Genomic DNA, 17,065 nt, shown 5'->3' with positions numbered 1-17,065 from the left:
GGAGAGGCAATAACTTACTTCCTTATAATTACCACCTTCCTGCCTCCCTCTCATTTGGATTTTAATTCTAATTTATCATTATTGACAGACGGTAAGAATTTACAGTTAGCATTCAGTTTAATCAATAATCCAAGGCTTTTAAATCCAGTCTTGGAACCAGCTCAAGGTGAAGAGTGACAGAAAAATGCTGCGAAAAAGTCTGTCTGGACAGTAACTGAGTGAAATCCTGTGTTAAAACCTACGAAAAAACCAAAGGGAACACTTTACCTACTCCACAAGGCAAACACAGCGACACAATCCAGACCAGTGTGATATAGTCTAGGTCCCGTCACGTGACCGAGACCACTTGGCCTCTCTGTGTCTGGTGTGCACACACGTTCACTTGCTGCAAATTAGTTTAACATCTGGTCGAGAGCTGGGGAGTTAAAAGGCTCCTAAAAGAGCTGGAGGATAAAGAAGTGTGGAGGAAAGAAAGGAGGAGATAGATGAATTGACTGAAGAATGAAGGAGAGGGGGAATTAAAAAAAAGGGCGAGGAGGGACGAAGGAAAAAATGGGATAGATTTTGGCTGGCTGATGTCTCCAGCAGGAGGAAATGCTTAGCACATTTTCCGGCTCCGTGCGCATGGGAGATATTTTTAGCTCTGAAGGGCTGATCAGACGGGGTCCATAAATTCCCCCGAACAGGCAAGGTAAAGGAAGTGAGAGCACACTTTATCACTTGCAGCAGGAACCCCGACCAATATGGGGAGCGGGCTCCACAATGCGACGCATAGTTCGACTGGACGGGATGTTATTCTATAGACGCTATTAACAACTGCACGTTTTAAGGTCCCCCAGCAATCTGCCCGGAGGAAGCGAGGAGTGTTTTTACAGACCCCACAGAGGGTGAACAGGAAAGGCTGGGCAGTGTGATCCCACCTCCTGTCCAGACGCTATATGTGAAAACTGAAAGCTTTAAAAGTGAAGTGCAGAGACACTTAAGGTGTATTTGAGAAAAAAAAAAGAAAAAGAATCCCACCATGTTATGATCTCACTCGTCTAAGCATCATGTGACCACATGTTCCTGCGTGTGTTTCCAGGGCTCTAATATAACGGACACGTGCACGGAGATGCTCATGCAGGGAGTTCTGTTGAAGATTTCAGCTGGAAACATACAGGAGAGGATTTTCTTCCTTTTCGACAAACTCCTGGTCTACTGCAAGAAGAAGAACAGGTGTTTACACTGACTCATTAATTTAGTGAATCATCTGCCCCCTTTTAACTTAAAGTGAAACATATTTTACATGGACTTTGCTTTTGAATTATTTAGTAACTGGTGAAAATAATGTTTGCTTCCTATATTGTGTGAAAACACCCTTGCATTTAGAGAATCAATATTACCGGACTTAAATTGTTGAGTCATATTTTTAGTAATTAAAAACAAACACAGACCTGAGGTTTTCATCATTGACTAGAAAAGACAAAATCTAGAGATTTAAATGCTATTATTTCATTTACTTTTCTTTCTCTGTTCACCTGCAGTTTGTTCAGAGCTTCATAAATAATTCACTGCACCACATTTTTGTTCTTTGCTTTTATGAAGACTGAATGAAGGGGAGCAGTGCACTGTGGGTAAAATATGTTCTTCATGGAAGTGCTGAAAGAAAAGCCATGTTACAATCTTTCATTGAGCCCAACAATGTGACATTTATTACAATGAGTGCAATCTGAGTCAGGAAACTTTGGCTGATTGCGGAGCATTGTTGTCCCTCTGCAGGCAGAGACCGTAATGAATAGGCAGCAACTCTAGAAAACACACACAGGTTCTGCTTTACACACACACACACACCGAGCTGCTGCTGCTGCTGCTGCTGCTAACAAAGCAGGTACATCCATCCCATGTGTTTTTGTTTGCCACCTGCTTTGATCTGCTTTTACTGAATGTTCTCCGTCTGCAGGTAGTAGCTCAGAGCAGGTTTAAAAAAAAATACAAAAAGAAAAGAAAAACATTGCCCTGACCAGAATTCAATAGCTCACCTGATGTGGTTACATTTCACTCCATCAATTTAATTAGTACATACGGGGAAACGTATGCATGTGAATGTCATTAGCCTCTTAAACAGGTCCTTAATGTACAACGAGTGGGACTAATTACTCTGAAGGTTTGGTTAAACAGCATTAACATTAACACATGTCTTTGATTGTCTTTGTTCAAGGCGTTTAAAAAACAGTAAAACGGCCACAGATGGTCCTCGCTACCTGTTCAGAGGGAGAATCAACACTGAGGTGATGGAGGTGGAAAATGTGGACGACGGCACGGGTGAGTGGCTCCGCTGGAAGTGCTGGTGTTGACTTTGGACAAACGTGGGCCTGATTTGTCCTTTTCTCATTCTTTTCTGCTCTTGCTTTTCATGTTTTCATTTTTTTTTATTCCAACCCTCTTGGCAGCAGAAGGTTTAAAAATGTGCCATAATCACCCACACAAGAACAATGACAACACACTCTCTGTTCCCAGCTGCTGCACAACTGTGTGATTTTATGCTCAGGGTTTGCCAATGGAAAAAATAAGATTTACCTTTAAACATTTTTTAGAAATCTATAGTTACAGACACGGGACTCGGTGAACTCCGGCTCTTGTGTCTTTTGGCCTGACGCAGCCAATGATTACCATTTATATTTGTAGAAGCCGTCGTTTCCTGCACAGCAGGCTGAGATGGACAGTAATATTGGGTGTTTTTGGTGAGAGATGGAAGGGTTGGAGAGGGGGGGGGAGGGTTGCGGGGGGATAAACACGGAGGAAGGCGGTGGTGCAGTAAGTCGTGGGTGTTCTTCTCCAGAGGCGGGAGATCTCAATCTGAAGGGCGACAACAGTATTTTCGCCGAGATTCCAACACAGTACCACAGACTTCTTTTTCCCATGCACACACACACACACACACACACACACACACACACTTGCTCGCCTGAGGTTGACAGACGCCCTTGAGGCCTGCCTTGTAAAGGACAGCACTGTGTAGTTGTGATTTTGAATGATGATTGTAATGTGATGCTCCCTGTTACACCCTGTGAGTGGGGAAGTTGTAGGTCGTCTTCAGAGGCTTTTAAAATGTATCACTAATAAATGGAAACAATGACCAAGCTTCAACAGAGGGTCAAAGGTTAACATGCACTTGCAGCAGGTTCGGACATTCACCTGTCTCACATGTCCATTAACGTCCAGTACAAATAAGGCTGGTGCAGCCGCCTCTAGAAAATTCCATGTTCTTTGGAGGACTTTTGAGAATAATTAAGCAACACTGATGAATGATTTTTCTCCTTACCCTGTGTTCCATCGTTTGTCTCATTTATCGAGTCGAGCGATAATCAATAAAACACTCAATGAGGAGGCCACGAGGGCTTGGACAAGAGCAGGAAAAATGAGTCTCTAGTCGGTGTCTGCAGTGAAATAGAGGAAGATATTCCTACTATTTTAAATCAGTGCTGCTTCAGGCCAACAGATCATCCATCACTACAGGATTCTGCCCATTTTGTTCCTCCCCTCCGACGGCTCTTTATGTAACTCTGATGTGTCTGTGCTCTCCTCTGACTCACAGCCGACTACCACAGCAGCGGGAACATCGTCAACAATGGCTGGAAGATCCACAACACGGCCAAGAACAAGTGGTTCGTCTGCATGGCCAAGACCCCGGAGGAGAAGCAGGAGTGGCTGGAGGCCATCATGAAGGAGAGGGAGCGCAGGAAAAGTAAGACAGGGGCGGGGACCTGCTCACTTATTAAACGCTCAGGTTCAACTCTGTGAACTTTTATTCCTAACCGTAACGTATGCTGCATTTGAGGAGATCAATACGCAGCAATTTAGACTGCTGATTATTCAGCAGGTGAGAGTGAGAGACTCTCAGGGCGCTGTTTCAGGGCATCTTTGTTGAATGTGTCGGCAAGAAAAACACACAGAAAACACGTTCCTTTTGTGTAGGAGATAAACTTCACATTAACCCTGTCAGGACACAGTGAAGGTCAGACACTGAAAGTCACTGCTAATTACCTGGTGAAATCAGGAGACATTAACCTTCTCCTGTTTAGTAATTGATGTCACAGCTCGTACAGTTTAGAGCAGATTTATTATTAATGCCTTGATACTGACGACAGGCTTTTTTTCTTGCACCATCACTCCTTCTCTTTCACCTCCTCTTCCTCCTCCTGCTGTGCAGGTCTGAGGCTGGGCATGGAGCAGGATACGTGGGTGATGGTGTCAGAGAAGGGGGAGAAGCTCTACCACCTCATGACCAAGGGAAACCTCATTAAGGATCGGAAACGCAAGCTCACCACGTTCCCCAAGTGCTTCCTGGGAAGGTACGTCTCCAGCCGACCAGTGTTGTGTCCTTGTGGTTTCCTCCGGTGTGTGCCTGTTAGATACAGTGTGTATCTGTGGAGGAGTGGAACAGGACGACTGCGCCGCAAGGCCTCGCGCTTGAACCAGAATAAATATCTGCATCCAATTAAGTGCATTTGAACTCTCACCGCTTGTGGCTCTTTTTTGTTTCATGTAGGTCTCGTACGGTGTCAACAAAACACTTTGGAAATAAGGATCTGTTTCTTCAAGCGTGGTTTCATTTTTGAATGGGTAGGGATTTGTAAAAACACAGCAGCCCCGGTCGCTGCGTTCTGTTTCAGCAGACTTCATGTAACGCAAACTCAGTCATGGGAAAATAAATTCTAGACAGATTTATTCCATGAATCTCCTTTAAGGATTATTGCTGTGGTATCTGGGGACAGATTGGCCATTGAATGGCGGTCATAAATCAGTCGGGAGATATTCCTGTGCGACTCAGATGACTGGACACTTTTTACTCGCCCATGTTAGATTACAATAAACTCTGTGTTGAGGAATCCATGAGGTAACTATAGTAAGAAGCTGGCTGAAGTTAGAGGGCAGCTGTGTGTGGATCAGTGACGTGTTCATCTCCTGGTGTCTGTGACTTCTCACGCCCTGCTGTGAGTTAACATATCTCTACCTTCGTCTGCTGTGGCTCACTTTTAAACTAGACCTTTTCTTTTCTTTCAGTTTTTATTTATAGGTTGTACCAAAAATGTTGTCAGGATTTAATTGTATATTGAATTTAAAAACCCTGTGTTAAGCAGATCCACACACATATATCCACATATAGACAAACATGTACTGCAAACTTATACAACGTGGGTAACAATACTAATAACAAATATATACAAGCATACACACTTAAACATATATAGATAGATACATACACATACATATATAAAGTATACAATATACAATATATATATGTATATAAATATACATTCTGAAAACAGATGTTCTAAATATTGCATTCAGAGGAAGGACGTTTGAAATATAATATTTTCTTAAAGGAGTATTTAAACTGACAAGAAAACCTGTAAAAGTATTTGTCTCCTCTTTCTCAGTTTTTTAAAAAATACATAAAAATAGATGAATTGAACTAAAAAGAACCTAAATCTGTCTGCAGAGTTAGAATGGAAGCTAGCCCTACACGCTCCATAACATACAAAGTAAAAACACGAAACCACAGAAACAACAATGGAAAAGAGTAAAAATAATAGTAAAAACGCCAGGTGTAACAGAGTGATAATACTTGTTTGATTGAGTCTGAGAGCTGCTGACAGCAACTCTTAACTTCACTCGACTTCTCCTGCTGCAAAAGTAGAAAAAACTCTGTGTTGGAATCAGACTGTCAGAGGGTGAGAATGTGACAAATCAGGAAGATAAAATCTACAAACCTCTGGCTGCAGCCAAAAACCTTTTCATGTTTGAAAATAATACAAATAAAAAAGTCCATGTGACAGCCAGGAGTCTTTTTACTGGGTGACGACACCGTGTAATTTTAAAGCAGGTGGATGTTATTAAAGCTGCTCCTCGACCTTGACGTTTTAAATCCTGTAACAAATTAGCCTTGTAAGCGCTCCGTCACATCCCCCCAAAAAAGCCCCAAGTGTGAGTATTTGTTTTAAATTTTTCAAATAGACATTTGGACTGGTAATAATCACACTCAAAGTCACCCTTACGTAAACAGTCATTTTAGAATCCCTGTTATTTTTGAAAGCCTGGGGAGAAGAGAAATAACCCAAACGTCCAGTTGGACATAGTTGTGGCCAAGTTACATTTCATGGTGGTTTTGGAATGAGGAGTTCGTTTCTCCTTTGGTGCACGCAGACTACACCAGATCCCTTGTGGTCTCGGGGAGGAATGGATCAGTCAGCTAAAAAGATTAGACGGATCAAAGACTGGTCGTATGTAGACACCTTCCTGAGTCTGAACCGATCGTCGACGCACCTTTTGGATCAGAGTTGACTGAGAATTGTCTGTGGACGTCTTGTCCGTCACGATTACACGTGGGTGTAACCGTGAAGTCAGAAACCAGTGGTATTTCTATGATGGAATCGTGGCTTCCACTCGGCCCACTCCCTCCATTGTGAAATTCATAATCCTGTTTTACTTTATGATTTTCTTTTTTAAGGTCCAGAACTTTTTCTAAATTATGTCAGACTGGTTTCTACCAAGCCCCCCCTGCTGTTTGAACAGTATCATTAGCATGGCTTTTAAAACGAATGTGTCAATCACCTTAATTTATAGGTGAAATTAATTAGATTATTATAGCAGAATGACATTCAGAAGTCCATCCTTTCAATGTCGTTCTAATACACAGTAACTACACATGTTGTTATTTACACACACATTGAGGAAAAAATAATACTTTCAAGCTCCTCAAGTTCAAAATACAATTTTCATTAATTTTAAGTAATAGTTGACGTCCTTTTTACTCACCTCTGTTCCTACAGAGAGTTGAATAAGAGTGTGAAAAAACTTTTCTCAGCTTTGGAAACCAAACAATAGTCGTGTGAAAGAACTTCAGTCATCTTTTCACCTCGTGTTCCTATTTGGTCTAATTTCTCACACTAGGACACCGTTTGGAAAATTGGTTTTCAAATGCAAAATTAAAGTTAAATGAGACGTAATTCTGTTCCCACACTGACCAAACACTCAGTCATATCCAGAAATGATCGATAGAAATCTTAACTAAAAGGCTGTTTGATTTGCTCAATTTCCTCCAGACCCATATGGTGATTCCAGTTGCCGCAGACTGTTTATTGCACATATGACCCTAATCTGCTGCAGGCCATGAGAACTCCCATCTCAGGTTGTTTTTACACCCTGCGGTTAAGGTGCAGGGGTTGACAAATGGACATTGTTACAGACGTTTTGTTTCTCCCCAGTGGTTTTGCTGCGGAGAGAGGGAGCTTAGGGGACGTGTGGTTAAAAAGTGCAAGATGTCGGAGGTGGTGTGTTTTTGGTCAGGCCTTACTCTTAAAAACTTCTCTAAACTTCACGCTCTCTTCCTGCTGCCTCAACCGTGGCCTGGAAGTCAACTCCAGAGAATTTCGATGGTGCCGCCGGTTCTGTTTTGTTTGAGTGTTTGTGGGGAGACAGGACATTGAGGATGTAATCTGATAAGCTGGTGCTACCCTGCCTGTTCTCTCTCTCTCTCTCTCTCTCTCTCTCTCTCAGTTTTCCTTTCGTTTTCTTTCCCACTGTCATCGTCTGTTGGAGTCAGACAGAGACTTTGTTCTCTGATTGTGTGGTTAGTTTGTTTCCTCAGAACTCTGATTAGTAGGCTGAATTTACATAATACAGTATATACATATATAGATACATATATATGGATATGGATATGGATATATATATGTATATTTATGTATATATATATATATATATATACACTGTATGTCTCTACATGTGTCCTGGATATGGACTGTCCATTGTGCCTCTGCTTTGCCCCATGACTGCTGCGATTGTCTCCACTCTCCAGATTCACTTCAAAGCATTAAGTGGTCGAAGATGAAGCTGTTGCCCAAAACACTTCATATTTTTTGGCCAAATAGTATTTGTTGCCATAATCAGTCAAGCTTGAGTAAATATTTGTGGTAAATGTGATGAATGATGGCAGTGGTTGATGCTTCGAAAAAATTCCTTTTTTTCTTTTTTTTTTCAGGGTAAAAACAAAGATTTCTCCTTTAATCACACAGGTCATCCTTCATAAAGTGATGGGGTTTTTCCCCAGCGATTGTTTGTCTTATTCACGTGTCAGTGCGTGTGTGTGTGTTTACACCAGTGTTGTGCTTTGTGTTTTCTCCAGTGAGTTTGTGTCATGGCTGATGGAAATTGGTGAGACGGGAAACCCAGAGGAAGGAGTTCATCTTGGCCAAGCTCTGCTGGAGAACGGCATCATTCACCACGGTTGGTTGAAACTGAGTTTTTAACTCATATTTTGCCAATGTCTTATCATAAAAAGACAACATTCAACATTCATCTAGTGTTGATGTGTTCAAAGTTCAGCAGATCATCTGGTCCACCATTTGAGATGAATAATCTCGTAACTTTCAGCTATTTTACTGGATCACTGTGCTTTAGCTAGTCAATATATTTCATCAGTAGTTGCTTTGTAATGTTGCTGCATTGATAATAATAATCTGTGCTGTATTTCTGCTATTTGTGTTGAGCTAATGTTACACTATTAGGTTGTCAAACATTAATAATAGCCATGTTACCACAGATCAGGCCCCGGGTCATTTAGTGCAGTGTTTCCCATATAATATTATATTTATATAAAGCTTTGATATATTTATGTTTTAGCTGGTGTCTCATTAAATGCTCCTCACAACCATTGATCTCCTCCTTTATAGATTATTTGCTTGGTCACTGCTTTGTGGTGTGGATAATAAATGATTTCAGTACACAAGGTATCATCCAGTCAAAATGTTGCTTTACACTTCAGCATGTATGTTTTTTTAGAAGGGCAGAGGGGCCTTTGACCAAGTTTTATATTAAATCACCTTAGGTGCTTTATTGCTTCCTCAAAGAGAAATGGGATTGAGTCTCATATGTTCCCAACAGCAAAGAAGAACTCCTGGGACCCTCGGTGTTCTCACAGCACAGTCAGAAGTCACCATATGAAAATTAGTGAATATCTTTTCATAGAAGAAAAAAAAGCTTAATGGAATGCACGCAGCTGCAGCCAGGGCTTCACAGAAGATCAGGGTTAGATCTCCCAGTTCCCCCAAGCAAAGGATCAGGGATCTGTGTGTAAAGTTTCAGTTGTGTTTTTGTCTCAAAGGGCCGTCTCTTCATGCGGTTTTCCGCTTGACTTTTCCTTTTCTCTCAAACTTAAAGCAGGATAAAAAGAAAAGCCGCTTCAGGCTGTGTGACTTTTTTTGTTCTCTGCTGTTTCATCATTTTATTTCTGTTCTGTTTGAATTGTTCCCTCAGTCACAGACAAACACCAGTTCAAACCCGAGCCTGTGCTGTACCGCTTCCGCTTCGATGATGGCACCTACCACCCCAGGAGTGACATGCATGACGTCATTTCAAAGGTAATAGTCTGTAACGCAGAGATTTAACCATTGTCAGGTTTTTACTCAGAGTTCACTCACACGACTCTAAAAACCCCTGTGTTCTTCCTCAGGGTGTTCGGCTCTTCTGTCGTCTCCATAGTCTTTTCACTCCAGTCATCAGGTGAGTGGACATTTTCTCTTCCCCTCTGCTGCAATTTAGCTGGTCAGGCTCTAAATTCTCACTAAGTTTTTAAAACTGCGAAGGAAAATCTTGATGAAGTATGAGCTGATTTTCTTTCTTCAATGGTTCAGGTCCATTATCCAGTTACAGTCCTTAGAGAAATGGTTATTATCTATATATGATTATACACTCGTTAGTTTCTTGAAACATTTAATGGTCCTAGCATGTCTTAGCATAAGCATGTGACCTACTGTGTGGGAGGGAGAGGTTTCAGTGGTTACAGTGGAAATGTTACATTAATGAAGGAATTGACTTTGTAGGAATGTAAAAAAAGAAGTTCAGCACTGTGAAAAAGTGTTGTAAACAGTCTGCAGAGACTAACATTTTTGTCCCCTCTTCTGTTTTTCATTTCAAAGATGAGATTCATTTCCACATCTTTGTTTTGTCTGTTTATTTGGTCTAGTTTATAAAATACAGTCATTTCAACACAGCCACACATTGAACAGTCAATAATGGGCAAATTAGTTACAGTATGCTGACGGGCAACATATTAATGTTGACAAATAACAAGCCAGAGAATAGACCAGAGTCTGTTTTACGTTTCCCTAAAACCTAAAACTCAGTTAACCCTATTAGGCCATTAGTTTGTGTTTGTCCGCGGTTCCAAAAGGTTTTGACGTCTGACATCACATTTCTGCTTTTAGGCTTTTAGTGCTGAAATTAAAGTCTGATGCTGTCCAATTACATGTTAAGGATATTTCCAGTTAGGCACCTTACAGAGGGTGATTAGTGTAAACAAGTGAAAACAGAAACAGCCATTATACCCATGTAACTGTGGGAGAAGTCTAAATGTAAAACACGTGGCTCCTGCATCAGCGCTGGCACACGTAATCTCTTCATCTGACGGGAATAAATTTGGAGCAATCTCATTTTTATTGGAGTGAAGTGATGTGATGCACGTTTTAGTTTTCAGTGTTGTTTCTCCAGATTCCATCAAAGTGTGTACTGAGCTGCAAATGTGCTTCATGGTGAAGGCATGGCTTAAGGTTTTGCCTTGTTTATGCTGGATGTCAAATGGCCTAAAGAGAAGCTTTAATTTCATACCAATTAAACTGTGCAATAGCTGCAGGACACAGAGTGGACGCTGAACCTGTCCCAGCATAGAAACTTCTCTGTGTTTCTATTTTGATCTGGATATTGTGGAGCCTGGAGGCTGATTGTTTTTTACGGGTCAATATTCACTCTGCCTGCACTGCAGCCAGACTCTCGGGCTTTTTAAAAGCTTACGGTGGGTTTATGAGAGTCGGGTGTTTTACCGGCTGGCGTATCTGTGAAGCACATACTGAGAGCCCAGCACAAAGCAGCACAGGGTCGAGGAATGCCAGAGTTTAATTGGAGCAATCAGCCCCTGCCTAATTAGGTGGAATTTCCTGGCAGGGGGACAGAGATGGGGGAAACAAGACAGGGTTCACTTTGCATCCACCTCCACACTCATAGAGCTCCTGAGTATTCAGCTTTCCAAAAGATCTTTATTTTTTTTAAAATAGTTTTTACCTTGGATAGTGATTAGCTCGTGTGCTGTGAGATAAACATGTTCACATCCAGTAGTTTCAGTTTTCTTCTAATGCAGTATTATTTTTAATAGTAAAATAGTAAAAGAAAAATTTCATATGAAATATAGATTTTCACCGTCATGCGACATAATCTGGTCTACATTATGAACGCTTGTCATTGGAATGGTCACTGTACCAGGGTGTAAATTCAGCTTCTAGATCTACACAGATATATCTGTGGTAGTTAAAACATTGGAATGGTCACTGTACCAGGGTGTTAATTCAGCTTCTAGATCTACACAGACATATCTGTGGTAGTTAAAAAACAACATGACAATACAGCTGCACTCTTAACCAACGGTGCATTTAAGTGCAATCCAACGCAACAGACTGATAGATTTAAGGGATATTTAATGATTAAAGGGTTAAATCTAGGTTATATTTGCCCCTAAATACATTTTTTTGTTAGCATACATCTTTTATTGAGGTCAAATAAAACAAGCCTAACTGTTCAACCTTGGTTAGTGGCTATAGGACATTTTTATCCAGTCCATTTTAAATATTTGGCGCTTCCTTAATGTCATGGAAACACTGGTTGTGACTTTATATACCAAGAATATATATATAACATTTGCTTAAACCATTTACTAAATGTCAAGGGAAACTTTCTTCGTTGGACACAAAGTTAAAAACCGCTCCGGCTCCCTGACCTTTCCCTCTGTTACTCCTCAAACTGCTGCTTCTCTGTCCTGGACATATGGCTGCCCACTGGCCAGCAGTTTACCGCTCCATTTTTCACTCTGACAGCCTCAGTGTGCACCACCCGCTGCAGCCACAGTCTTCCTGGTTCTTGTATCTGGACTGAGTGGTTTACGCCTGGTGTGCCTCACTGGCTGATATCAGCAGCACAGTCCTCATCAGACAGCGGCCCAGGCTGTCAAGAACAGTTATGCAACAGAATGTTCCATTGTTGGAGGAAACAGGGCAGCGACCAGCCTCTCACGCTTCACATTCTAAAGCGCTCCCAACAGCTGCCTGTGGATTTAACTGGACCAACATGTCACGTTGACTTGTCTAAACCGGGTATGTGTGCACGAGTGTTTTCATTTAAAGGAAGCAGTGCAGTTGTGGAGGTTACAGTGGTTCTGGACTTTCCCGACCCTGCTGCTCAGCCCCTTCTTCTTTTTTTTCCCGGGAGAGGCCCCAGTATTCATGGGAAAGGCACAACACTGTTTCAGATGTCAGTCTCCTGGTCGGGTGAAGTAACAATCACAAACATCAACAGTCACAGTTACAGGAGGCAGCCTCCCTCACCCCCAGCCAATGCTGTTTTTGCCGTTACAGTCTGTCGGAACTTTCTTCGGAATCATGATGCAGTGCTGTGAAAAGTGACCGCGCCTCACTGACAGTGGAAATTATTAGCTTTCTTTTAAACACCATTTAAATAAACCAAGCAATTACAACCCTCCATGTTCACCATCTGGGCCTATTTCAGCTGCAGTGAATCACACTGTGGAATAACAAGTTACACAGTCCAGGTTTGAAGGTAGACTCTTATTTTCCTAATCCTAATCATCCTTCCTCTCTAATGTCTGTCCAGGGACAAAGATTACCATTTGCGGACGTACAAGTCGGTGGTGATGGCGAACAAGCTCATAGACTGGCTGATTGCACAGGTGAGTCCTCAGGTGATCCTGCCGACAGACTGGCAGATGTACCAGCAAAAACATAAGGTAGAACAGGTATGGGGACCATGAGTTTGTAATGATGGACTGCAGTGGGGAACCTAGCTCTGTGGTTTTTGTGTGGTAAGCCAACATAAATGATATTACAAAGATGATATATTTTAATTAAATACATATTTTAATTTAAAATGTTTAAGCCAGGAAATGTGGTCAAAAGTCTTTAGTTGCAATGCAACTTGTATTGGAAACTGTTGTTTCTTGATCCACTACATCAGTGTTTCCCAACCGTTTTTTGAGCCAAGGTAAATATTTTACATTAGAAAAATCCCAACAAAAATATCCAAAAAGTACATTACTGAAACATAATCATCTTTTAGTCTCAGTTTACCTAATTTACTTATGGGAACATTTCTCTGTTTAGTTGAACACAATGCTGATATACTCACAGGAATTGAGAAAAGAAAGACACTCACTGAGATCTATTTCAACAGCTCTGAGTGTCTCAGTTTTTAGTTTTTGTAACAGTCGTGCTTTAAAAGCCAGGTTTGCATAGGGAAGTGGTGGAAAATGGGAACAGGGCTGAAATAAATTTGAACCAATGATTACGTCACACGATAAATAAATCATCAATCCTCTACTCGGTCTAGTTGCTCTGGGGTTTTAGCAAATTCACCCATTTATTCCTTCTCACTAATGTTGTTTTTGGGCCTCAGTTTTTCCATGCAGATAAACTGAAGTCTTATTTATATTTTTGCTCTATGTGTTAGATTATTTTTTTAATTGTGTCAGGTCACAGCACTAAAAAAACACCATTCAAAACTTCCGTTTGTCATGGAATGGGTGAGAAATGGTTTGCGGTTGCCGTAATATGCAGGTCAGTTCAATAGTACTACAGATGAAAGAATTTGAGACAACAAAGGATCACATGCCATCAAACTTGAGACTCTCAGCAGAGCAGAAAGAAACAAACAAACAACAGAAAAAAACAGAATTGATTCAGCAGCTAAGCTTTATTGGCTTTGACAGGAAGCTTTGAGCCTGACAGATTGATAGTCCTGTCCATTATGACAACAGAGTATATATGGCCACTGCACAGGATCAATGGCAGACATTATGAGTGCACGTGTGTGTATGTGTGTGTGTGTGTGTGTGTGTGTGTGTGTATGTGCGCTCGTCCAGATGAATAGGGTGTGTGTGTGTGTGTGTGCGCTCGTCCAGATGAATAGCTTTGACCCTGGCCCTCTCTACTTCAGTGGAAATATGACAACTGTCACAATCTGCTGTCTAGACCCGATCTTGGCTGTGTGTATTATGGAGTGTGACTCTGGCTGTGCTGGAGGTTTCTGGATGTTAGAACAAAGAGGAGATGAATTTGACATGTTCACTGCTCTCCTCACACACAATATTCCGTTTTCTGCTGCTTCTTACTCCTTGTCATGTTTTTTTTCTTACCCTGACCTCACTGCATATCTGTCTCTCTCTCTCTCTGCATCTGCCCGTTCTGTCTGTTGTCCCAGGGCGACTGCAGAACCAGAGAGGAAGCGTTGATTTTGGGGGTGGAGCTGTGCGACAATGGCTTCATGCATCACGGTACGTTGCTTTTCTTTAACCTGGATTTTAGCTGACCTTTAAAAAAAAAAAAGTTCAGATCATGGTGTGCATAAACCGCAGAATCTCTTCACCGGGTGAATGACAGTCAGTGCTCTGGAGAAACCACACAGAGGCTGTTTGGTCTTTAGCATCCTGTTTTACAAACAACGCCCACCCTTGTTTTCGGTGCATTTGCTGCTACTCTACAGAATAAGTGTATTTTTTTTCCTGAGCCAAAGAATAGATGTAGATTTGTGTGAGTCCATGCATGTGTGTGTTGTGGTTCATTGATCTAATGCAGGGTAAATGTCTGCTTGTCGTTACTTTGAATTAAGAGTTTGGCGGATTACACAAAGTAAAAACTGATCAGTTACCATGGTTGTGTTGTGTTTATGGGAGTCAGGCTTGTTGTTAACTGCACGCCACTTTTAATACATGTTCAAATGTTACAGTACAAACTGTAGCATTAGTCATAGCGAGTCTCCTCGTATTCTCCATGATGTAACGGTGCTGAACTAGCCACAGTTCAAGCCTTACAGTACAAATTACCGGCCTGTCTTCAGACATCAAACTGCCTCAAACTTACACTACACAGCCTTCTGGGTAATCTTACAGTTAATGCTGGCAAGTATTGGGTCTGTTGATGTGGTTAATGAAACTCCTGGCAGTAGATCTGATAAAATAGGGAAATAAATAAAGAAATGTGAGAAAGAAGGGTTTTTTTAAGTCATGTTTTCTTCCTGTCATAAAATAAAATAGTTGTTTTAAGCCATTTAATATCTGTTGAAGACAGAATACTCCTGGTGCAGCAAGAAAACAATATCCCGAATGCCACCATTACTACTAAAACATATTTCTGACAAATCTGATAAAACCATCTTTATTTATTTTATGTGTTTCTGTGAATTCATATCCAACTCTTTCTGTCACTTCTCTCAGTGTTGGAAAAGAGTGAGTTCAAGGATGAGCCTTTGCTGTTCCGTTTCTTTGCTGACGAGGAGATGGAGGGTTCCAACACCAAGCACAAGCCTGTAAAACATGACTTGAAAATAGTGGAGAACGTGATCTCCAAGTCTCTCCTGGTGAGTCTCACCTGCAGCCACTCTGCGCTGACTCGTTGACCACATAGACCTCAGTCTGTCTGATAATGTGGATACTGCACAGCTCTGAGAGGAGAAGTCAACAACTCTATTTCTTATTTCAGTAGACATTCTTTTTCAAGCAAATACTGCCATACTGCTGACATCTGTGTTTACCACTTTGTGCATTTGGTGTGTGTGTTTGTGCTCCGTGAGCATGTCAGGGTCTGTTGGTTTGGGATTCTGCTGATGGGTGATGTTTTTTTAGATAAGGCCCAGTGATGGAGGCTATGGATTTACCCTGGAAGAGAGAAACAAAGTCCCCATCATCAAATCTGTGGAGAAGGGCTCACCAGCTGAGGTAAGAGGCGATTTAAAGAGTATTATGTGCATGCACACTCATAGCAAATGGAGCCACACATTTTATATGGAATTAACAGTGAGAATAGGATTTTTTTTGTTTTGTTTTCTGTAGTAGTACTTTGTATTGTCTTTGTTTCCTAAATCTGATGGATTTCAAATCTATTAGGTAACTAATTAGATTAAATGCTGCTTGTTTTGAGATAAGGAGGGCATCTGATTGGCTAACTCAGGTAAGCTTAAATAACCATTTAAAATTTGGTTGAGTTCAAAGAGTTGAGGCAGTGATGGCTTCACTGTCCTAGGAAAAAGTGATAATGTTTCTAGCTAAATCTATAGTTGTTTGTGCTTTTGCCAGTTTAATAAACTGGGGAAAGAAGCTAAGTGGCTTCTTCACACATTAATAGGAAAATCGTTGACAAAGTAAGCTTCAAGTTAGCACGTATTTATGAAAAAGATTTAGAGAAGTAAACCACCGTCTAAACCTGCTAGCAATTTGTCAATATTCTTTTATTTCATGATAAATTGGGATATAAACGGGTGTTTAGGCAGAGCTGCTCATCCATCAAATTTTCAAGTTAGGTGGTCGGATGTCGGATGAGATGAGTCCTAACTGTAATCCAAACAAGTGCATTAATGCTCCTGATTGTCTTTGCCTGAAGCACATCCTTTAAACACATCTGCTTTAATTCCACTGATTATTTCTTTAAATCAGCACCATCTCATTTAATGTACACATCTATCAGAGTAACCTCCACGTAATCCATGTGACCTCAGCTGTAACACATAATTTAAGGGTGGTTTTGTTATTCTGATGTTTCATTTTATTTCCTGTTTTGATTTAACTCTGTTCTGCTGTATTGGATTCTACAAATCTGTGATGTCTTTACAGCAGATGCACATCAGTGAGAGGAAGCCTGCTGTTGATAAAACATGGCTCCATCAACAGTCATAAACTATATAAACCTCCAACTGTTTGCTCCTCAGCTAAGCCTGATTTATGGGGATGGACATTGATGCTAGGGTTACGAGAAAATTTCGTGCAGAAACAGAGCACATTAAAAGGGCTCCATATTTTTTTGGGGTCTTCTTTGGTGTTCAGCTTTGATCTGCCGGATGAAAATGGGACACAGGGAGTTTGAAGGCGAATGCAATCTCAGTGCGCACGACCCATAATTCCTTGCAGGGCTGGAGGAGTGCTGAATGAGGCTGCAAGTTCTGGTTTGCATAGAGACTGGCATTGTGCGTGTTTGCT

The 17,065-nt window shown here is 41.2% G+C and overlaps 1 protein-coding gene across 1 annotated transcript in view; it reads left to right on the top strand.

The window, feature by feature from the left end:
* Positions 1-17,065, top strand: part of prex2 (phosphatidylinositol-3,4,5-trisphosphate-dependent Rac exchange factor 2) — a 79,258-nt gene that overhangs the window by 23,279 nt on the left and 38,914 nt on the right. Inside the window, exons 7-17 of the mRNA XM_008307770.3 lie at positions 1,082-1,215; positions 2,198-2,301; positions 3,575-3,724; positions 4,190-4,331; positions 8,168-8,268; positions 9,298-9,401; positions 9,494-9,543; positions 12,697-12,772; positions 14,299-14,371; positions 15,311-15,453; positions 15,719-15,811. Of these exons, the coding sequence (XP_008305992.1) occupies positions 1,082-1,215; positions 2,198-2,301; positions 3,575-3,724; positions 4,190-4,331; positions 8,168-8,268; positions 9,298-9,401; positions 9,494-9,543; positions 12,697-12,772; positions 14,299-14,371; positions 15,311-15,453; positions 15,719-15,811 (1,170 nt within the window). The remainder of the gene's footprint in view (positions 1-1,081; positions 1,216-2,197; positions 2,302-3,574; positions 3,725-4,189; positions 4,332-8,167; positions 8,269-9,297; positions 9,402-9,493; positions 9,544-12,696; positions 12,773-14,298; positions 14,372-15,310; positions 15,454-15,718; positions 15,812-17,065) is intronic.

The sequence above is a fragment of the Cynoglossus semilaevis genome, chromosome 3, assembly GCF_000523025.1.
Source record: "Cynoglossus semilaevis isolate Cse_v1.0 chromosome 3, Cse_v1.0, whole genome shotgun sequence".
Lineage (NCBI taxonomy): Eukaryota > Metazoa > Chordata > Actinopteri > Pleuronectiformes > Cynoglossidae > Cynoglossus > Cynoglossus semilaevis.
Note: the sequence above shows the minus strand (reverse complement) of the source record. Positions and strands in the feature narration are given on the sequence as shown.